General features: G+C 46.9%; 1 protein-coding gene across 1 annotated transcript in view; it reads left to right on the forward strand.

The window, feature by feature from the left end:
* The window catches only part of TTLL11 (tubulin tyrosine ligase like 11), a 64,140-nt gene extending 43,309 nt beyond the window's left edge, over window positions 1-20,831 (forward strand). The window contains exons 7-10 of the mRNA XM_083721756.1: window positions 11,858-12,115; window positions 14,476-14,582; window positions 19,784-20,059; window positions 20,639-20,831. Coding sequence (XP_083577882.1) covers window positions 11,858-12,115; window positions 14,476-14,582; window positions 19,784-20,025 — 607 coding nt within the window. The 3' untranslated portion in view covers window positions 20,026-20,059; window positions 20,639-20,831. The remainder of the gene's footprint in view (window positions 1-11,857; window positions 12,116-14,475; window positions 14,583-19,783; window positions 20,060-20,638) is intronic.
* Window positions 20,832-23,522: the final 2,691 nt, after the last annotated feature.

A 23,522-nucleotide genomic window follows, 5' to 3' on the forward strand; every position in this document is an offset into this window, starting at 1 on the left:
TTACATTTCAAGCATAATTTATTCCTTAGTTCTCAGCCTTGGATATGCAGCAACATTTTGCAGTTAATGAACCGTATTACCTCGGGGCTCCCAGTGCCGTGATCAGGCTGGCTCTGCCTGGCTCCACTCCCCGAAACTGGTGTTGCTGTTTTCTCTGCCGCAGAATATAGTTTGATCAGAATAAGGCCTGGCAGAGCAGCCCAGACCACCATACTGGCACTTCCTTCACTACAGGGGGTTGGACTAGATAACCCTTGGGGTTCCTTCCAAGTCCATAATTCTGTGGTTCCCACCTTTCTGGCAGGATGATTTAATCCAGCCTTTGCCAGCCCAGTGGTCCCCCCTCCAGCTGTTTCAGGCTACAGCTTCTGTCAGCTACAGCATCTTACAGTCGTTGGGGTAGCACTGCACACCTCCTCTCTTTCAGCAGAGAGTTCTTGTCCCTTCATTCTCAGATAAAGCACTCAGAATTTGCCTCCATCAATTTTATCTGTTGCAGATGCAGAACAGCTTTTCTTCTTCTCTCTAGAGCTTGTAAGCTTCCCATGAATCTGAATGTTGGGAGATTCAGGACAGAGAAAGCAAAGCAATTCTTCATTCAGGGCATTGTTAAACTGCAGATCTTGCTCCCAAGGGAGGCGATGATGGCTGCCAACAAGGATAGCTTTAAGGAGGATTGGACTAGGGTTTGTGGGTGGTGCTGTGGGTTAAACCACAGAGCCTAGGACTTGCTGATCAGAAGGTTGGTGGTTCAAATCCCCGTGATGGGGTGAGCTCCCATTGCTCAGTCCCTGCTCCTGCCAACCTAGCAGTTCGAAAGCGCATCAAAGTGCAAGTAGATAAATAGGTACCTCTCCGGCGGGAAGGTAAACGCCGTTTCTTTGCGCTGCTCTGGTTCTCCAGAAGTGGCTTAGTCATGCTGGCCACATGACCCGGAAGCTGTATGCCGGCTCCCTCGGCCAGTAAAGCGAGATGAGCGCCGCAACCCCAGAGTCGGCCACGACTGGACCTAATGGTCAGGGGTCCCTTTACCTTTACTAGCCGTGATGGCTGTGCTCTTCCTTCACAGTTTGAGGCAGCCATTTTTCTGAATACCAGTTGCTGGAAAACAGCTTTGGTTGGAGGTTTTTAAGCAGAGGTTGGATGAGCATCTTTGAGGTGGAATTCCTTATCTGTCATTCCAGCATTGCAGCAGATTAGACCAGATGTTTATTAGGATTAGGATTGTGATGATGATGATGATTAAATTTTATTTATACCCTGCCCTCCCCAGCCAAGACTAGGCTCAGGGCAGCTAACACTAGGTATAAAAACAATTGATTGAAATACAAGATCTCCCCACCTTGGAAGAATGGCAGATGAAGGTGATTGACTATATGGGACTGGCAGAAATGACTAGCAGAATCCGAGACCAGGGAAGAGAGATGGCGGAAGAAGATTGGAAGAAATTTAAGGACTATCTTGGGAAATATTGCAAAATTAATGAATGTTAGAATGATGTTGGTTTGGAAAATTAAGGGGTTTTTCAGCTGTAATGATTAAGTAAAGAAAAGAAGGGTTGAAAATTAAATGAAAATTAAGGGAGATGATTTGCTGAATTAACAATTAGAAATTGGAATACAAAAAGGGGAGGTATGAGGAGGTCGGGGAAGTAAGTTATAAGAAAATAAGGGAATGAAATTTTACTTGTTTTAAAATAGTTTTTAGTTTTGTACTTTGTTTATTTTTTATATTTGTTATTTTTTGTGTTTGTGTTTTGCTTTTATTATTTTTTTTATGTATAATCTTTGAAATTTCAATAAATATCTTTAAAAAAGAAAAAGAAAAGGCCCTGGCTGTGGTTGAGGCTAATCTAACTTCCTTAGGGCCCGGGACCTTGAGGTGTTGCTATTGATGGTGATGGTGATGAAGATGAAGATTAAATTTGTATGCCACCCTTCATCTGAAGATCACAGGCTGGTTCACAACATAATACAAAAAGAAAACACAGAATACATAGCATGGCAGCTGCTGAGCCTTTGAACCCTTTTGTGCTTACCACATTGATCTCAGCATAACGGAAAACACCCCCCAGGCTTGAGTTCTTCATTCTTAAGTGAGAGCCAGGACAACAATGACTTTCCCATCTCCTGAGTGGCATCACTCACTGTTCCCCTGCATGACAAGCATCCTTCAGGTGTGAATTTAGCAACCTCTCCAGTTTTTCATTACCTCCACTTTGCAAGCGGCTTTAAAGGCCCCAAGAAATACCATCATCAGAGGCAGCTGTCGAGGCTGCCTGGAGATTAGAGTGAGACCCTCTTCCATTAAGTATAAATTAACTTAATCACCAGGTATGGGAGATAAAGCAGCGTAAGCATGCATTCCCCAAAGCGTTTGTCAAAATTAAAATTCTATTTTAAAAACTCTGTTTGTCTTTTAAACAACTTGGTCTTTTCTCCCCTGCAACCTGATCAAATAATAGATTATATATGGCTGCATTTTATTTTTATTTTTGCAGAATTGGAGTGGTGGGAAACTGGATGCATCTGGAGCAATAAAGTGCAGGGATTACTTTATTTCGTAAAATCTATGCACTGCTTGATGTGCACCAAAAAGTATACAGTGTGCAGTCAATAGGCAGGGAGTTCCAAAGTGCATGCGCTGCCACACTGAAAGATTTAAGTTGTTACAAATGTGGAGTGGGTTTTATGTGGCACCTGTAACAGTGCAAGTTCTGCCAATCACAGTGGTCAAATTCCTCTTCCTCAGACTCACCCTTGAAAGCTTGGATGACCCCCCGGGTCCTGGTGCAGCTTGCTGGGTTCCCTCCCCAGGTGCACCATTGGGCATCTCCTAGAACTCCCCCAGACCCTCATCCTGATCAGACCAGCCCCTCCAAACACTTTCTTGGGACTCATGATTCTCTTGGCAACAGGGTGGCGGAAGAAGTAACTTGCCCACAGTTCTTGGTGGAAGAGAAGCTCTGTGCTGTGTTCATGGAATGGGAACAGACCAAGGTCTGGAAGGACAAATGAAGAAAAAATATGAATTTGTCTGGGTTAATTAAATGATATTTTATATAGCCCAGGAGTTCTGTGAAAGTCTATTAAAATTGTCCTTTGAGCTAGTTCCTGATGTTAGCAATTGCATTAGGATGCAAACATGATATCTCTGCTAGCTTGCTAAATGGCACTCTCTTTATTCCTGAGTACTTGTGCTTCCTGGTAGAAAAGGCAGTCTCGTTTTTTAACCCGACTTGTGAGGGAGCTAGAAAAAGGTGTACATAAGTCATGAAAGGTAGGGGTTAGGGTTAAGAGGCCAGCTACAAATACTTTTTAAGGTTTCATATCTGTCAAAACATGTTACAAATGGAGCAAAACAGCACTCAGCTGGAGAGTGCTATCTGCAAGATGGCAGTGAGTTGTGTCTGGCCCACAATGCATGTCCAAGGGGGTGAACTGGTGCCCACGGTAGTCCAAAGTGTAGAAAAGAATAAGTAAGTTGATGAAGGAATTGAGCCAATGCAGATCCAGTTTATAGATGACATTGAACTGGGAATGGTAGCTAGTGCTGCAGAAGACAGAATCGGGATTCAGAATGACCTTATAACAGATTGGAGAACTGGGCCCAAACTAACAAAGTGAATTTCAGTAGAGACAAATGTAAGGCAGGAAGAACCAGATGCACTAATAATAAGATGGGGACACCTGGCTTACTAGCAGTACATGAGAAAAGGATCTAGGGGGCTTGGTGGATCACAGACTTAACAGTGTGGTGGCAGCAGCAAAAAAAGCTAATGCTATTCTAGGCTGCACCAACAGAAGTATTAGTGTCCAGATCACTAGAAAAAAGCAGCACTGCACTATTCTGCCTTTGTCAGACCACACCTGGAATACTGTGTCTGATTCTGGGCACCACAATTTAGGAAGGATGTTGACAAGCTGGAAGGTGGGCAGAGGAAGGTAACCAAGTTGATCTGGGGTCTGGAAACCAGGCTTTATGGGGAACGGTTGAGGGATCTGGCATTGGTCTGTCTTGATAGACAATGGAGTGTGCATCTGGGGGTCAAGTCAAACCATTGCTTTAGCAGCACCAAAGTTAACTTCCCAGGGCACAAGCCTGGGCAGTGTGTCTGGAGGTCCTGAGCAGCCCAGGCGACAAGACCCCCCCCCCCCTCGACCTCCCTGATGGGAGGAAAACAGAGCCATACGCTTAGCATCAGCTTGGCTGCAGGAGTTGCCGGAAGGAAGCATACAGAGTGCTACCCAACCATCTTAAGGACTCCGCTCTGGATTTGTGTAGGGTTTACTCCTGAGCCTTTTCTTCTGAAGATATCCCGCAAGGCAGGAGAGGTTTAGGGTCAGAGTTTTCCTGCTCACAGACAGGCTGCCTTCCCAGATGGACAAGTACCATCTCTTTTGGACTACAGCTCCCATTATCCATGGCCATTGGCCTGGGGATGATGGGAACCTTGCTCCAAAACAAATGGAGGCCACCAGGTTGCAGAAACCTGCCCTATAGGCTGACAGTGGGCAGGTAAGCCAATCTACAGAGCCCGTGTATGAAGGTGCTCCACAGGGTCACTTGGTGCAAGCACCATGCTTTGCAAAAAGCCTCACTTTCACGTAGTGCATAGTTAAACTATGGAACTCCCTCCTGCAGGAGGCAGTGATGGCCAGCAGCTTGGATAGCCTTAAAAGAGGATTGGACAAATTTGTGGAGGAAGATAAGGCTATCAAGGGCTACATTCAGAAGCAGCAAAGCCAAATGAGTGGAGCTGGCTCTTGTGCTCAGGTTCTGCTTGCCGGTTTCCCATGGGTCATCCGACTGGCCACTTTGAGAACAGGATGGTGGACCAGAGGGGCCCTTCGCCCAATCCAGCAGGCTCCTCTTGTATTATTAACTTGGCTTCTGCCGTCTCCAGGCAGCACTGGGAATTGTCCCATGTCTGAAACTCTGGAGAGCTGTGCAGTGCAGATAGTACTGAGCAAGGTCAGTGCAGATAGTACTGAGCAAGGTGGACCAATGATCTGACTCTGTATAAGACACCTAACCTAAAAAAGGTAAAGGTACCCCTGACCGTTAGGTCCAGTCACGGACAACTCTGGGGTTGCGGTGCTCATCTTGCTTTACTGGCCAAGGGAGCCGGCATTTGTCCGCAGACAGCATCTGGGTCATGTGGCCAGCATGACTAAGCCGCTTCTGGCGAACCAGAGCAGCGCACGGAAACGCCGTTTACCTTCCCGCCAGAGCGGTACCTATTTATCTACTTGCACTTTGATGTGCTTTCAAATTGCTAGGTTGGCAGAAGCAGGGATCGAGCAACAGGAGCTCACCCCGTCATGGGGATTCAAACCGCCAACCTTCTGATCGGCAAGCCCTATGCCAGGGGTCTGCAACCCTTGGCTCCGGAGCCGCATGTGGCTCTTTTACACCTTTGCTGCGGCTCCGGGGCGGATACTAGCGAGGGGAGGAGGCGCATTGTGCGCCCCGACACTCCCCACTGTGGCGGGCGCTGTACTGGCTGTGACGTCGCATGCACCGTCCCGACGTCACCTTCCCACCCGCCCGCTACATTGTAAGGGGCATGTACGCTGGTCACTGTTTTGAAGGGGAGTGAAGAACACACACACACAAAAAGGTAACTTGTTAATTTAACGTTTATTTCTATGAGGGGTCAAACAAAGAAAATTTTTTAAAAAGTGACAAAAAAGTTATTTTTATAATGACGAGTTTTGCGGCTCCCAGTTTTTTTCCCTTCGGAAACGGGTCCAAGTGGCTCTTTTTGTCTTAAAGGTTGCAGACCCCTGCCCTAGGCTCAGTGGTTTAGGCCAGAGTGCCACCCGAGTCCCTAGACACCTAACCTAGGTTGCCATTAATCTGAGGGGAACTGACAATAGTCTGGTTTAAGAACCATTTTCTCTGATATGAAATATCCTAAGTGTGCTCTGCATATATGTGAGACTGCCTCACAACAGCAGCTTGAGCCTCTGTTTGGCTTTGAACTTGACGGTTGCCGTTTGGGCATCTAGTCGAGGCCCCCCCCCCCCCATGAAAATCTCAAAGCCTTTAATTAGCAGTTGGAAATGTAGCTGAGGGACCGAGAAAGGGGGTGGAGGAGGAAGTGCATTAGCATAAAGATTAAGGCCACTGAGACTGAAGAGGATATTGTGCAGACATGGAGTGGGGGGGACATTAATAAATTAGTAATCATGTATAAAAGATAAGCAGTCTTTGGGATTTTCATAAGCTTTGTTCAAATTGATATTCCTCCCTCTCCCCACTCCAACCTTCCTTTCCCTTCCTCTAAAAATCATTAATATTTTCTCTGCTGGTGATCCCTTCTGAAGGGAGATCTGTCACAAGCTGCAAAATTAGAGAAATGAATGTATTGGGGTCAGACATTAGTATGTAAACGAAGTGCTGCTTTTTATTCCGTGTGTCACTGCAAGCCCTTCCGTGTGGTTTGACCTTTTGCTCGCTTAATCTGACTCCGCTGTGCCAGTCAGACAATTTAATTCTATGGAGCAGACACACCCTCTCTCCCTGGCCCCCTCTCCCCACTTCCAGGCAGGTCTGCTCCAGAGGACTTGCCCTCAGTTGTTCTGCCAGAGCAAAGAGCCACCACTGATTCTCAGCAGAAGCCCCCAGAGCATGATAAGGACATAAGAGGAGCCTCTCGGATCAGGCCATCGGCCCATCAGCTCCAGCTGTCATGCTCCGGTTCACGGGCGATTGAAGTCCCGGCTGGGGACGTCGGGACCGGGGGCAGGATGGTGGGGTGGGAGCAGGAAGGGGAGTCCAGAAGACAGAGGAGTCAGGAAGCCAAGGGTCTGAGGGTCAGAGAGCCAGGAGTTAAGAAGCTAAGGGTTCAGGGGTCAGGAAGCAAGAAGTCATGAAATCAAGGGCCTGAGGATCAAGAAGCAAGGAGTCAAACGCAGCAAGGCAGGGAACGTGTTGCTGTGGCAAAGAGCCGAAGGGAAATGCTGACTTTATATCCCTTCCCAGCTCTTGCCACCAGGTGCTGTGAGTTACCAATCAGCTTCACCTGTGTGGCCGTGCCTTGCCTCTTCAGAACAAACTTAGCAAGGCCCCAGACCTGCAAAGTCCTATTGGTCACAGGGCCTGGCTCCTGCACGCACACCTGACACCAGCATCCTGTTCCCACAGTGGCCAACCCCAGATGCGCCAGTGGAAAACCCACAAGCAGGAGCAGAGCACAGAAGCGCCCTCCTCCTGTGGTTTCCAGCAACTGGTATTCAGAAGCATTGTAGCTAGTAGCCTTTGATAGCCCTCTCCTCCTTCATGAATTTGCCTAGTGTTAAGTTGTGGGCGAACATATCAGACGACACAGCGATTCCTCCAAAGCAGCTCTTTATTTGTAAGCTGGAACAGAACTAACTGAGGAGCTCAGTCAGCCTGCTTATATAGAGCTCCAGAACAATGTAACTATTGTCATTTTCTAAAACTATCCAATCACTGAACATCACTTTCGATCCTTCATTTGCATAACTATCTACAGTATTCCCCTGCTGGTGAGAACTTCAGTACATAACACCTAGTCCTCTTTCAAAGCCATCCAACTTGGTGGACATCCCTGCCTGCTGTGAGAGGATGTTCCACGGTTTAACCACATGCTGCATGAAGAAGGATTTTCTTTCGCATGCCCTTTGTCTTCCAACATTTGACTTCATTGGATGACCACAAGTTCTTTTTTTTTAAAAAAAATAATATTTATTGAAGTTTCAATTGAAAACATATAAAAACAAAACAACAACAATAAAAACAAACATAAACAAAAACAACAAGTATAATTTCAAACCTTATTTTCTCAACCTACTTTCCCCGACTCCCTCATACCTCCCCGTTCTGTATTCTATTTTCATTATCCAGTCAGTAAATCCATTCCCTTATTTACCAAAGTTTTTTGACAATTCCATTCCTTTTCTTATTTAGCATCTCTGAACACCGTATTATTTTCCAACCCATGTCTTTCTAACCTTCATTAATTTTATAATACTTATCAAGATAATCTTTAAATTTCTTCCAATCTTCTTCCACTGTCTCTTTCTCCTGGTCTCGGATTCTGCCTGTCATCTCTGCCATTCCCATGTAGTCTATCATTTTCATCTGCCATTCTTCCAAGGTGGGTAGCTCTGATGTCTTCCAATACTTTGCAATAAGAATCCTTGCTGCTGTTGTGGCATACATAAACAAAGTTCTATCCTTCTTTAACACCACATGGCTGACCATGCCCAGGAGAAAGGCCTCTGGTTTCTTCAAGAAGGTATACTTGTGGATGACCACAAGTTCTAGCATTGTGAGAGAGGGAGAAAATCCTTCCCCTCTCTACCTTCTCCATGCCTTTTTTAATAAACTTCTGTCATGTTGCCCTTGCTTCTCTCTCAGCTAAGAAGCCCTTGTGGGACTCCATCCCCTTAGCCGTTTTGGTCTTTCAGCTCTACGGCATCCTCTTGTGAGATGAGTGTACAGAGTATTCCAAATGCAGCCACACTGTAGATTGGTATATTGGCAGTTTTATTTTCAGTTCCTTTCCTAATAGTTCCCAGCATGGAATTTGCATTGAACTTCATTTGAGAAAGGTTTTCAGCTGGAACTCCCCAAAAGCAGCATATGGTAAAAAATGAGTGTTCAGCAGACACAGCAAAATAGTATCAGGAAACAATAATAATAGAATTGGAAAGGGACCCCAAGGATCACCCATTCCAACCCCCCAGAAATGCACTATTTACAGCTCAAAATTTCCTAGCAGATGGCCGTCCAACCTCTGCTTAAAAACCTCCAAGGAAGGAGAGCCCACCACCTTCTGAGGTGAGCCCACCACCTTCTGTCCATCCGGCTGCCTAACAGCTCTTGCCCTCATAAAGTTCTTCCTAAAGACTCTGTCCTCTTACTATGGGTTGTCTCCTCAGTGTGGATGTTTAACTGAACTCGGAACCAGGTGTCCTTCAGTCAAATCCTATCCTCCTCCCTATCTCTCAACCTGAATCCTGTCTAACATCTCAAATGAAGCCCTTTCTCTTAACCTGAACCTTTTGTTGTTGTTGTTTAGTCGTGTCCGACTCTTCGTGACCCCCTGGACCAGAGCACGCCAGGCACTCCTGTCTTCCACTGCCTCCCGCAGTTTGGTCAAACTCATGCTGGTAACTTCAAGAACACAGTCCAACCATCTCGTCCTCTGTCGTCCCCTTCTCCTTGTGCCCTCCATCTTTCCCAGCATCAGGGTCTTTTCCAGGGAGTCTTCTCTTCTCATGAGGTGGCCAAAGTCTTGGAGCCTCAGCTTCAGGATCTCTCCTTCCAGTGAGCACTCAGGGCTGATTTCCTTCAGAATGGATAGCTTTGATCTTCTTGCAGTCCATGGGACTCTCAAGAGTCTCCTCCAGCACCAGAATTCAAAAGCATCAATTCTTCGGCGATCAGCCTTCTTTATGGTCCAGCTCTCACCTGAACCTTAGCCCTATCTCCCTCAGAACCGGCTCATTTTATTCTCCCTCCCAAAGTGCTGCTCCTCCCCCTTCTGTGATTGGCTGACTTTGTAAACCACAATGTCTGGGTCAAAAGGAAATTAGGAGATTGGTTTTTTCTGTCTATCTTCTGTCTCAGAGCCACACTGAACAGGTTTGTTTTTTTAATGAGAGTTATGTTGGTACCTGGGATCCCTTGGGAAGAATGTCACCAACATGACTCAGTGGCTCCCTAAATGCCACAAGATTGAGGAGGAAATGTAACAGGGCTTTTGAGGTATGATCTATTTTACCTAACAGTTGAGGAAAGGGGGGGGTCCACATTTGTAGTTTTTAAGCAGAGAATTTAAACATACCCCCCCCCTTAAAAATTGTTAACATCCCAAATAAAATTTGGCTGTATGGATTTGCGTGGATGTCTGGCCCTGACCTCCTTGGTTATGCAGGCTTTGTGTAATGAGCTGCGTCCAGAAAACACCTGAAGTGATGCAGCGAGTGGCCCTGCGCTTGCCAAAGCGAATTGGCTCAGGCTCCCTCCCTGGTTCAGCCTCAGCACCTGAATAGTCAGGCAGCTGTGAGATGGAACAAAAAATCCCCCCCCCCCAGTGAAATACAAGTGCCCTGCTCACGACAAACAAGGCACTGGGGAGGAAGGAAGAAGTGAACAAGTGGCTCCATCTTGGTCGCTTCGAGGCTAGACTGCTGCCGTGCGCTCTATGTGGGACTTCCCTTTATCAGGGGGCTTCAGTTAGGGCAGAATGCTGCAGGAGTGAGGCCTTGTCAGCATTTAACACCTGTGCCTAGAGATCTGCCCTGGCTGCCCATTTGCTACCAGGCCGGGTTTAACCTGTTGCCATTATTATTAATATTATTACAGCTACGACAGTTTATTATCCAGCCTTCACCCAAGGCAAGTGACAACAATTAATTAATAACAGCTTTCAACTACTTAAAAATCACAGAAATATTAGTATATAAAGACCTTAACAACTTGGGACCAGTTTACTTACGAGATCGCCTTACCTCACAGGCACCCGCTTGACTGCTGTCATCAGCAGGAATGGCACTAATACAGGTGCCACAGAATACTCGATCTGCATTTGTAAGAAATCCACATTTTATTATGTTGGTGCCATTGTCCTTTGGAACTCCCTGACTATTGATATCAAGCAGGCGCCTTCACTGTACTCTTCTTTCTGGAACCTCCTGAAAGTGCTTTTGTTTAAGCAAGCCTATTCAGACACGTAGAGTGTTTATGTGTGTTTTAATATGTTTTCAGCTTATCATTGATTTTAATCATTTGACATTTTAAATAGCTATTCTAACTGTTTTTATTTATATTTTTATTGTTTTCTTTTTTTGTAAACTGCTTTGAGGGTTTTATTTTGGGTGCTGTGTTGCAGTCCAGTGGTATATAAATTTTAGGGAAAAGCTAAATAAAATCGCTACCTGCCTTGCGGTTAGTGCTGCAAGGTGAAGACCTCCCCCTACCCTAGTCTGCTGACATGGCGTTTCCTTCCATTTTGTACATATTAAGTGAGGTTCCCCATTCCATAAAGCAGCAGCACCCAGCTGCGGTTCCCTCCAGATGTTTGTTGCACTCTTAACTTCCATCCCCCCTAGCCAGTGTGGCCAATTGGTCAAGGATGGCAGACACTGTGATGCAGCTAATTCTGGAGAGTATTGTATTAGTTTCCATAAAGCATTATTAAAATATTTATAAATACTGGCCAGGCTTGTACCCCAGAGACATCACTTCAGTGCCTCTAATGCAGCGATTTGACATCACCTCTGGAGGCACATTCCATTGTCGCTCGAGACAGACGGATGCCAGCAACAAAAGTATAATGGTAGTTGTGCATATTTATTTTTCCCAATTGTTTGGAAACCCTTTAGGTATCAAGCAGCTAATAAATTTAATAAACAAATGACTAAATAAAAACATGGAAAGCAGATACTCTGCCATTTGAGCTACAACGTTCCTGGTGCTCCATTGGCTGGGCCTTCATTTGTGCAGGCCTACACTGGCGTAAGCCAAACAGCAGGAATCTTGACCACAAACATGCCACAGATAGCTGGAAGGCCTGATAGATGCTCACAGGTGTGTTTTTATTTTCAAGGGCCTTAGCAATGGCTGAACCAAAGGTTTCCTGCTGCAGCCACCCTTTTTCTCTTGCACAAAATGCTTTCTGCTAAAGCCTGAGCAAATGTTTGCACCCAGCTTCTCTCCTAAGCCCTTGAAAATGAGTTTTTACAGTACTGAACGCCGGCAAGGGTGTTAATGTATGGATATGGTCGCCTCTCGGATGGGATCATGGCAGTGGCAGCCACGAGATGGGAAGCAATGAAGATGCATTGATGCAATCTTTGTCTTTCTCTTTGGCCTGCAGGGCTGAGACTTCAGAGGCTGAATGGGAGAGGGAGAATGATTTGCTTGAGGAAGGGCCGGTGGAGAACCCAGAGCTGGGTGACAGCAAGACCTCAGAAGCCAAGTTCCCTTCCATTTGCCTGAGGGAGGTGTATCCGAAGTACGCAACGGAATTTGACTATCTGCGGCTGGTCGACCGGATTGCAGCTTTGTTCATCCGTTTCCTGGGCGTGAAGGGGACGACAAAATTGGGACCCACGGGCTTCCGGATGTTTATAAGGTGAGGTGGATCTTCCGGAATAATTTTCCAAAGGTAACTCACTGTTTGAAATGCCTGGATATGGTTCTCCTTAAGATCAGAGATAATTGTAGAGTTGGAAGGTACCCTCAGGGGTAATCTAGCCCAGCCCCCTGCAATGCAGGAATCTCACCTGAAGAATCCTTGATGGATGGCTGCCCAGACTCTGTTCAAAAGCCTCCAAGGAAGGAGAGACCACCCCATTCCAAGGGGCCCCATTCCACTGTCACAACAGCTCCTTCTGTCAGGAAGTCTTTCCTAGTGTTTAGCTGGAATCTTGCAGTTTGAATCTGTCATAAATAACATGGTCCACTAAGAACAGAGGGAATGGCTGGCCAGCCACCAAGACCTGCACCCTGTTCCCACTGGACCAACCCAATCGTGGTCAGTTAAATGAAAGCACTTCTTTACGCAGCACATGGGACTCACTCCTGCAGGAGGCAGCAATTGCTGCTGACCTAGATGACTTTAAAATAGGGTTACCAGACGTCCCCGGTTTTCTCTGGATTTGCAATCTATCCCCGGACAAATTCCGTCCATGGAATGTCCCCGGATTTGCAATTCTGTTCCTGGGAAACGTGGCAGCGGCAGCCTCAGCATTTGGCTCCGGCTGGCTTCAGGAGCTGCTCGCGGCCGTGGTGCCCACCATTTTTCCTCGCTGGAAGTCCCCATATGATGTGTCTTGTCAGCCAATGCTGAAGGGGAACCGGGGACGTCCGGCGGTACAGATCTCCTGCCCCCTTTGTTTTGACTGAAGCTCGGGAGTTGCGGGCGTTGCCCAGTTTTTAAAAAACTCTGCACATTTATGTTTCACAGCGTGCGAAAGAAGGGCTTTGCACCTTTATACAATATGCATGTGTGCTTGGGCCCAGGGTCTTTTGCCTCACCGTCCCCACTACTGACTCCCTGTTGCTACTCAGCTTCAAAGAAAACGTTTTTAAAAAGTGTCCCCTGATTCATTGAAAAATATCTGGTAACCATACTTTAAAAGAGTTGAGCAGTTTAATGGAGGAGGATAATGCTATGAATGTCTACCAGCCACAGTGGTTCTGCTCTGCAGGGTCCTTCTTGTAGGTTTCCCATAATGGGCCTCTGCTTTGTCACTGTGAGAACAGGATTCTGGACTCGATGGGCCATGGGCTGACCCAACAGGCCCTTCATAAGTTCTTACATTCTTACATCAGTGTGTCACAGATCAATAAAGCATTAATCTCCCTATCCAAATTGACATTCGCTACCCCCAACTTGCTTTTGGATCTAATTTTAAAACTTGTACCATCAATAAATGGTTGTTTATCAAATCAACTCTTTATTGTGATGGTTGGGGACCAGTACTGCCATGCATGTATATCATCTTTCCCTGTTGGGGACATCAGGAATTGGCTTCCTTAGCTAAAACTACCTTTCTCTTTCGCTACAATGGCTAGATGGAGCCTCCACTTTCAAGGGTAGTCTGCCTCAAATGCCAGCCACTATATGTAAGGTTACCAAATCCCCCCCCCCCATGAATCCGGGGACAATTTTCAACTTCAATGGATTTTGTATGGGGACTGATTTGTAAATCCGGGGGCTGTCCCCAGGAAACGGGGACATCTAGTAACCTAGATGAGGGAGAGAGAGCATCAGTATACCATATACTCAGCTGGGCCTGAGGTGAGATTTGAACCTGGGGCGTCTGTCCTTTTTTAAAAAAAATCAAGTGGGAAATATGAAATAAAGGTGAGGGAGACCAGTACCAAAAGCCCCCCTATTATTGTTATTATTTATTTAAATTCATATACCATCCTTCATCCATAGATCTCAGGGCAGTTCACAACATGCAAATACAATATTAAAAACACAAAATACGTAATAAAAACAAGAACAGAACAAACCAATTAGCTTCTAAAATAAAAATAAAAAAACATTCTCAAGAATAATGGGCATAATCAGGGTTTTTGTTAGTGGGGAGGACTTTGGGGTGGGGCAGAATGACGCGAGTGGTTCAGTTAGTTAAGTATTTCTATTGTTTTAGTTGATTTTAGAATGCTGTGTTACTTTTATTGTTGTTAGCCACTCTGAGCCTGGCTTCGGCTGGGGAGGGGGGGGATATAAATAAATAAATTATTATTATTATTATTATTATTATTATTATTATTATTATCTGGGGAGGGGCACTGTCCCCTCTGGCTACACCCATGACAAGAACATAAAGGTAGAAAAAAGGTTGCCAAAGGAGGCAAAACCCATAGCGCTTCTGCCTTTTGCCTCGAGAGCTGCTTTAGTTCATGGTGCCATTGGGAGTTTGCTCTGCCCCCCCCCCCCAGGATGATTCCCTCACAGTTCTCTTTTCCTGCCACCAGGAACAGCAAGATAAGCAACAGTGACTTCAGCATGGCTTCCGCAGACATCCTGTACATTGACATCACCAAGAAGCGGTATGGCATTACTGCTGATCAGCGAGATGCAGGTAAGCCCACTTGCATAATTCTGGGTGCAGTTCTTTTGGGGGTAGGGGGTAGGGCAGGGTAATGCATGTGGATATACCACACTTTTCCCCTTCTAAAAAGTAAGGGGAAATGTGTGTGCGTCTTATGGAGCGAATGCAGGCTGTGCAGCTATCCCTGAAGCCAGAACAGCAAGAGGGATCGGTGCACACCGATCCCTCTTGGTCTCCTGGCTTCAGGGATAGCCACGCAAAGCCTCTTCAGGGCAACAGGAGGAACGTTATCCCAGAAGCCAGAACAGCAAGAGGGATCGCTGCTTTCGCTGCTCAGCAATCCCTCTTGTTGTTCTGACTTCACTTCGCTGGAGAGGCACAGCACCGCTTTCCCTCTCTGCGCAGCACCCATTCAGCACAGCGGGAGGAGAAATGGAGCCCCTTCCGTTTCTCCTCCCGCTTTCCTAGAAAGGCGCTGCGCAGAGAGGGAGAGAATATTTTTTTTCTTGTTCTCCTCCTCTAAAACTAGGTGCGTCTTATGGACGGGTGCATCTTATAGAGCGAAAAATACGGTATGTATTTACGTGGAGCATTTGTACCCTGCTCCTCTTTAGCCAAACAGCTTCCCAAGAGCATTTTGCATGCAATCGAATCCAAGGCAGCCTCTGCCCTTGGCAGGGTTACAGTCTAAAAATAAGCATAGCATACAAGGGGAAAGGGGCAGGGAGGGAAGAGGAAAATTGATTCCACACACATCCCCAGTGGTCCTTGCTTTCATGGGGATGAATAATTAATACCTAAGACATAAGGGCTATTAAGAATGTTGCAGTGAGGCTCTCCGAAGTCCAAACCTGGAAAGGTTTACAAGTTAAAGGGCTAGATTTATGGTTAATGAATGCAGGGGAGAACAGCACTTGCAGAGTAAATAACTCACAATGTAGCAGGACTGAAGCGAAAATAGGAAACCAGTTGGTGGGCATTTATTATATAGTAGGGAGTGCCTGGGAATTTGTAGAAACCAAAAAATTATTGTGATTGATAGTGTAATTTGTGAGTTTGGGCCAGCCATGCCCAAAATCAGGCAAAGTCACATGAAAGCCATGTTTTGCTCCACCATCTTGATTCAAGTTGGTGACCAGCACCCAAATGTCAATGAGGGTTGCCAACACTGCCTCAAGCACTCCTGTGCCATGTTTAGTGATGGTGTCTCAAGAGGTGGTCAAAACTATGCCCAGAGATGGGTGAAGTCATTTCAAATTCATGTGTTTTGTCTGCCACCTTGATTCAGAATGGCTGTTGTTGTTTAGTCGTGTTCGACTCTTCGTGACCCCCTGGACCAGAGCACGGCAGGCATTCCTGTCTTCCACTGCCTCCCACAGTTTGATCAAACTCATGCTGGTAGCTTCGAGAACACTATCCAACCATCTCGTCCTCTGTCGTCCCCTTCTCATTGTGCCCTCCATCTTTCCCAACATCAGGGTCTTCTCCAGGGAGTCTTCTCTTATGAGGTGGCCAAAGTCTTGGAGTCTCAGCTTCAGGATCTGTCCTTCCAGTGAGCACTCAGGGCTCACTGGAATGGTACCCAGCATCCAAATATTTATGAAGGCTATTGCCCCTACCTTGGGAATCCTCATGCTCAGTTTGGTGATGACATCTCAAGAGGAGTCCGAACCCATAGAGAACAGATGGACGGACGAATGGACAAATGAGGGGCAGACAAAGCATTTTCCAAAACAGGCAGGGTTGGGAGTCCTTAGACCTGAAGTCCTGAGGAACTGCTGCCAGCCAGTATAGACAAGACTGAGCTAAATAGGTTTGGGGTCTGATTCAGTAGAAGGCCTTTCTCCTTTGGTCTGATGCAGCAGGGCTCTTTGTAGAAGCTCTCAAGGGCTTGTATAGCAAAGAAGATTTCCTCATGACTCTTGCAGAGAACACTTTTTTTATTGGGTTAAAAATTCATTGAAGCAATGCAGGAGGCCTCCCTGTCAAGGTATTGTAGATCCAAAGTCAGTAAGAGGGAATCCTAGAATTGTAGAGGTGGAAGGAATCCTGAGGGTCATCTACTCCAACCCCTGCAATTTTATTTTGGGTGCTGAAATGGAGGCCTCCTGAGGGTTAGTGTCCATATTAGGTTTCACTTTAGGGACTCAGGCTCCTCACCATCAGCTTCCCACCCCTCCAAATCTCTTCCCCCACAGCTGAAATTTGGCTGAGGCAGGATCTGTATCCTGATGGCAGTAGTGAAATTGCTGCTGCAAAAGTTTAGAGCAGGGGTCAGCAACCTTTTTCAGCCGTGGGCCGGTCCACCATCCCTCAGACCTTATGGGGCGCCAGACTATATTTTGGAAAAGAAAAAAACATGAACGAATTCTTATGCCCCACAAATAACCCAGAGATGCATTTTAAATAAATCACACATTCTACTCATGTCAAAACACCAGGCAGGCCCCACAAATAACCCAGAGGTGCATTTTAAATAAAAGCACACATTCTACTCATGTCAAAACACGCTGATTCCCGGACTGTCCGTGGGCCGGATTTAGAAGGCGATTGGGCTGGATCCTGCCCCCGGGCCTTGGGTTGCCTACCCCTGGCTTAGAGGAGATGCCCAACTTCTGAATTTCTTTAGTAACTAGTGGAATTGATGGGCAACTAGAGCAAGAGGAAGCTTTATTTTCCCCCTACATTTATTGCTTCAAGCAAGCATTGCCATCTGGCCTATTGTTAATTCGGGATTAGCGCTTGGTGAGAGGTTTTATTTTCCTTTCCCCTTTTTCCATCCTAAATTTTTCTGTGGATAAGCAGAATCTGTTGTTTGTGGAGTATCGCTAGCACAGAATTTTGTGTGTGCAGTATGTTTATTGGCATCATATGTCGTCTTCCTCTCTTTTTTTTTGCTGACTGGGACGGGTGACGAGAAAAATATTTATTTTGTGCTGCATTCAGGGTAGCAAGAGTTCCTCTCTTTCTTCCCACCCCTCGTCCTCCTCCTCTGCAATCCGAATGTTTACTCTTGAGCCACACAAAATACATCTGGTCCACAAATTGTCCTGGCTACAAGCCACTTCCAAAGCAATTTGGGGTGGGTGAAAGGGTAGAGATGAAACTAATAATAATAATAGTGCTCTGGCACATTTCCTTCTACCAGTTGAAGTACTTTCATTGTACTGTGCACCATTAAAACTATGGGGCTGGCTCCCATCATGGAGGCAGTGATGGCCACCAACGTGGATGGCTTTAAAAGAGGATTGGACATATTCACAGAGGAGGAGAGGACTCGCGATGGCTCCTAGCCACGTTGGCTGTGCTCTGCCTTCCTGCTTGGAGGCAGTAAATGCTTCTGAATACCAGTTGCTGGAAAGCACACAAGGGGCGAGGACCCTGGGGGATCCTGCTTGCGGATTTCCCACAGGCATCTGGTTGGCTGCTGATAGGGCTGCTGGCCTGAGGCTCTTCCTATGTTCTTCCCTGGCAATGCAGGTGGAGTTGTCAGGCATGAGGCAAGGGAAGTGGGGGCAACAGGTAGGTTGCCTTTTGCAGCCCAAGTGCTTGCTGTACATCGGGGAGGGCTGTGTGGAGAGAGTCTCTTCCTTTAAATTCCTAGGAGTTTATCTCAGTGGAGACCTTACTTGGGAAATCAATACAACCCAGGTAAGTTAAGAAAGCCCAACAGAGACTCCATCTCCTCACAGGATTGCGGAAGAACGATGTCAATCAACATTTGATGATCTCCTTCTACGGGTCCACAATAGGAATTGTCCTTTCATACTGCATCACGGTGTGGTACGCTGGTTTGGCATCACCTGATAGGAAGTGCCTACAGAGGGTGGTGAATACAGCACAAGATATTATGGGCTGTCCCGTGAATCTGCTGGATGAAACAGCGGAAGAACGTTGCCTCAGGAGAGTGAGGAAAATTCTCAGGGATGATTCACACCCTGGCCGTCACTTTCTTGATCTCCTGCCCTCAGGCAGAAGATATAGAAGCATGATTAGTTGCACCAACAGCTGCTATCTGTGGGCTGTTAGGCTGCTGAATGAAAAGATAACAACAGGGCAACTGACTTTTGGGTTTGGTGGGTGTGGGTCAGTAAACGAGGGGAATTAAGACTAAGTGAGCTGAGTGGGGGGTGCTCATGTAATCTCACTGTATACAAGTTGTACAAGTGACAATAAAGTATTTCCATTTCAGTTATATCCTTGCTCCGTAGGAAGACAAGCCTTGAACAGCATCACACTGAGGGCCCATAAAAGGGGGACACGCAACGAAGAGCCAAAATGAAAAACCCACATTTGGAAAATTTATTTTGCAAGGGGCTTCTCTCCCTCCACCCCCCCTTTCTTTTCTGTTCCCCGTCAGGTTTTTAATATGTGCTCCGGTTACCCGATGAACGTTAACAACGGGAAGCCCTTAAATGCTCCATTTTGTGTCTCTTGTGCCGATTTAATTGCCAGGTTTTATTAAAAAATGTAATGGATGGGCTTTATTTTAACATCCATGAATAAGTTTTCAGTCCAAGGAGCTGGGAATGGAAATTAAGAGTGAGTTGGGATGGGGGGGGTGTTAGGTGAATACCCCTCTTTCCCCATTCCCACCTCCATGCTCTCCCAAGAAGCAGAAATAGGGGGGTGCTTTTAATCCACAGACGCTGTGTGTGTGTGTGTGTGCGCGCGTGCGCGTGCGCGTGCTGAGAGTGCTAAGCTGGCAGTGGGGGAGCATTCAGTTATTCTGCAAAAATAACTTGGAATATAAGAGCCTCCTGGATCAGGCCATTTAGTGCAGTATCCTATTCGCACGGTGGCCAAACCCAGCAAACAGGTCCTCAGCGCAAGAACCATCTCTCCCCTCCTATAGTTTCCAGCAACTGATTTTCAGTAGTGCTGTCCTATTTTTATTAATATCCCATATATAGATATTCTATCATAGGTTAATTGATTTCTTAATATTTTTTCCTATGTTTTTAGCTGTTGTTATTTTTATCTGTAAACCCCCTTGAATCCTAGTCTGGGGAAAAGGTGAAATATAAATAAATACAGTGGTACCTCTGGATGCGAACGGGATCCGTCCCCGCAGTTGAACGCTTGGACATGTATTAAGGTAATTTCTCCATAGCGGCTGCTGCTTGACTGAGGTGCTGCAATAAAACCACCAATAAGCAATATAAACCAAGACAGTGCAGAACGAAAGCCTCGGGAGATTTCTGACGCTTTCTTTTCCCTTTTCCTTCCAGGGATGGACTTGCACGCTTTTGTGGAGGCGATTTGCTTCCTGGCACAGAGGAGGTACAAGTCTCTCTCTCTGCATGAGCAGGTGGAGCTCCTCATTGACTTCGCGGAGTGCAACTTGGCTGCCCAGGACAAGAAGCGCGCCAGCTGTGACCAACGCGTGGCCCTGGTGACTTGCCACCAGAACAGGCTCCACCTCCGCCCGGCCACCGACATGCTGGTCAATTACAGAAGCTCCCGCCCATGAAAGACTGCATTTGCTGATACGGATTTAAAGGGAGGTTTAGACCACATTCTAGTCCTTTGGGTAGCGTTAATCTCATAGCCTATCTTGTCCTCCCATTTTTTATTTATTACGTCTGGGATTGTGGGATTTTGGATTGCAGATACCATCGCTTTGCCATGTCCTTTTGTTGTTAGGAGGAGGTTTTTGAGGGTGCGGCAAGCCCTGGCGGCACCCTCAAACACTACTTTGCTGGGACCGTGTCGTCTTTTTATTCAGACAACATGGAGTACACCGCCATTATCCTCCGCAGTAGACCGGAAGTCTAAGAGGGCGTGTAATTGGTGGTGTGTTAGCCCGGGCATTTGGGTGTCCTCTAGTTTGTCCTGCATTTCTTGTGTTGATAGGGGTTTGTTATTTTTGTAGAAGTCTGTTAGGTGGTATAAGCCTTTGGTTTGTCTGGAGGTTTTGTGCTGTGTGATGGAACAGCTGAGTCACTTTCTGACTCTCTCACAAGTTTGCTGCCTCACACTAACCAGATGCAGGTGCAAGACAAGCACACCTGAATTAACCCTTTGTTTCCCTTCTCTCTCTCTCTCTCTCTCTCTCTCTCTCTCTCTGTGCCATAAACAGACAGGGCTCTCTTGCACCCCGGGCTGATCACACAATGAACTGACACTGGAGGAGGAAGAGCCCAGCCTTAGCCTCGCCTCACCGGAAATTCTTCAATTTGCCTGGAATGAGGGAGGGGAGCTGGCTGCCCTTGAACTTCACACGTTGGGAGGGGTGGGCTTTGAAATTGTGCACTAAAATTAAAAATTAAAATCCTATTTGGTTTACTCCTATTTTCTTTAAAGTAAACTGGTGTAGATGGGGAGGCTGCCTGTTCAAAGTTTTGACTTTAAACTTAATATTTATATGGAAGAAGGGCAGATGGGGTGAATAAGGCCTCACTTCCACTACCACTTTTCCCTAAATGAAAGCTTTTCATTTTGGAATGTTGCATTCTGCACTCAGCACAAACTCATGCATTTGCATGGTGCCTTCAAGGGGATGTGGGATATTTACAGACCCCAAGCACAGGGAGTTAATTGACTCCTCAGCTTCCTTGGGTGAGGATTGAAGTCCACCCTTTTCTACCGGACACCTAAGAGGTTCCAGGACTCACACAGGGGCTCCGGCTGCTCATTTTCAGTGAGAGGGACAACCACCCGCCACCTGCACGAACCTTAGAACCACAGAATGGTAGAGTTGGAATAGTAGTAGTAGTAGTAGTAGTAGTAGTAGTAGTAGTAGTAGTAGTCATAGTACCCAACCCATTGTACTGGGCAGCTTCCAGTATATACAAAAACTTCTTAAACATTAGAAACCTCTGGATACAGGGCTGCCTTCAGATGTCTTCCAAAAGTTGTGTAGTTCTTTATTTCCTTGACATCTGGTGGGAGGGTGCCACCACCGAGAAGGCCCTCTGCTTGGTTCCCTGTAACCTCACTTCTCACAATGAGGAAACTGCCAGAAGGCCCTCGGAGCTGGACCTCAGTGTCCGCGCTGAACGAAGGGGGTGGAGATGCTTCTTCAGGTGTATACTAGGCCACGGCCGTTTAGGGCTTTAAAGGTCAGCACCAACACTTTGAATTGTGCTCGGAAATGGACTGGGAGCCAGTGTTGATCCTTTAGGACCAGGGTTATATGGTCCCAGCGGCTGCTCACAGTCACCAGTCTAGCTGCCGCATTCTGGATTAGTTGTCATTTCTGAGTCACCTCCAAAGGTAGCCCCATGTAGAGCGCATGACAGCCATTGAAGCAGGAGATAACCAGAGCATGCGCCCCTCTGGCAAGACAGTCTGTGGGCAGGGAGGGTCTCAGTCTGTGGACCAGATGGAGCTGGTAGACAGCTGCCCTGGACACAGAATTGACCTGCGCCTCCATGGATAGCTGTGAGTCCAAAATGACTCCTAGGCTGTACACCTGGTCATCTTCCTCCATCTGCCCAAAACAGTACTTCTGTCTTGTCAGAATTCAACTTCAATCCATTAAACACCTTCCACCCGCCTCCAGATATTCACACAGGACATTAATCGCCTTCATTGGTCCCCGACTTAAAGGAGAGGTAGAGCTGGGTATCAGCCATATACACCCAGCCCAAACCCCCTGATAATCTTGCCCAGCAGCTTCATATACCGTATTTTTCGCTCTATAACACGCACCTGACCATAACACGCACATTGTTTTTAGAGGAGGAAAACAAGGGAAAAAACATTCTGAATGAAACAGTGGATGTATCATTTTTGGGCTTCATGCTGTGGCCACAGACATGTGATCTGATGGTGAATTTGGGATGACCCAATGCAAAGATCCTGAGAATCCCTGTGGATCCATGCTCTGTAACCACGTTTTTGCACCATTGCAGCCCCAGGCAACAGTGGGTGCGTGATTTTTTTGGTGCAGGCTGTAGCCATGGACATGCTATGTGATCTGATGTTGAATTTGGGGTGACCCAATGCAAAGATCCTGAGAATCCCTGTGGATCTATGCTTTTTAACCACGTTTTTGCACCATTGCAGCCCCATGCAACAGTGGGTGCGTGATTTTGGGGGGGCAGGCTGTAGCCATGGACATGCTATGTGATCTGATGGTGAATTTCGGGTGACCCAATGCAAGGATCCTGAGAATCCCTGTGGATCCATGCTTTTTAACCACATTTTTGCACCATTGCAGCCCCAGGCAACAGTGGGTGCGTGATTTGGGGGGGGGCAGGCTGTAGCCATGGACATGCTATGTGATCTGATGGTGAATTTGGGGTGACCCAATGCAAAGATCCTGAGGATCTATGCTTTGTAACCACATTTTAAGTGGGGAGGGAAGGAAAAACACAGAAGGGACAAGGAGCAGGAGAGGGGTGTGCAGAGAAGCAGCTGGCTAAGAATGCAGGAGAGGGGTAGGGAGGAAAGGAAGGCAAAAGTTTTCCCCCACCCAAGCCAGCCAGCCAGCCAGCCATCTCTCTCTCTCTCTCTCTCTCTCTCTCTCTCTCTCTCTCTCTCTCTCTCTCTCCCTCCCTCCCTCCCTCCCTCCCTCCCCCCCCTCTCTCCCTTCCCCCCTCTCTCTCCCTCTCCCCCAGCAGCACCGGAGCTTGCCTGGAGGGGAGGGGCTTTCCCTGCTCTTTGTTCCGTTTCAGCAAACACAGCAAGGAAACAGAGAAGGGTGGGCAGTAAGACCCTGAGGCAGAATGCAGGAAAGCAGCCGCTTCCTCTTTTCAAGTTTCGCTTCTCTGTGCAGCGTGCAGCCCCGCGATTTGATTTTTGCTTGATTTTTCGGCTCCAGGGACCACACATTCGCTCTATAACACGCACAGACATTTCCCCTTCCTTTTTAGGAGAAAAAATCTGCGTGTTATAGAGCGAAATTTACGGTAGATGTCAAAAAGCATCAGGGAGAGGACGGAACCCTGAGGCCCCCCACAAGTGAGAGCTCAGGGGTCTCAACACTCATCCCCCAACACCACTTTCTGGACACAGCCCAGG

Source organism: Podarcis gaigeae, assembly GCF_964106915.1.
Source record: "Podarcis gaigeae genome assembly, chromosome: Z".
In the NCBI taxonomy this organism is placed as follows: domain Eukaryota; kingdom Metazoa; phylum Chordata; class Lepidosauria; order Squamata; family Lacertidae; genus Podarcis; species Podarcis gaigeae.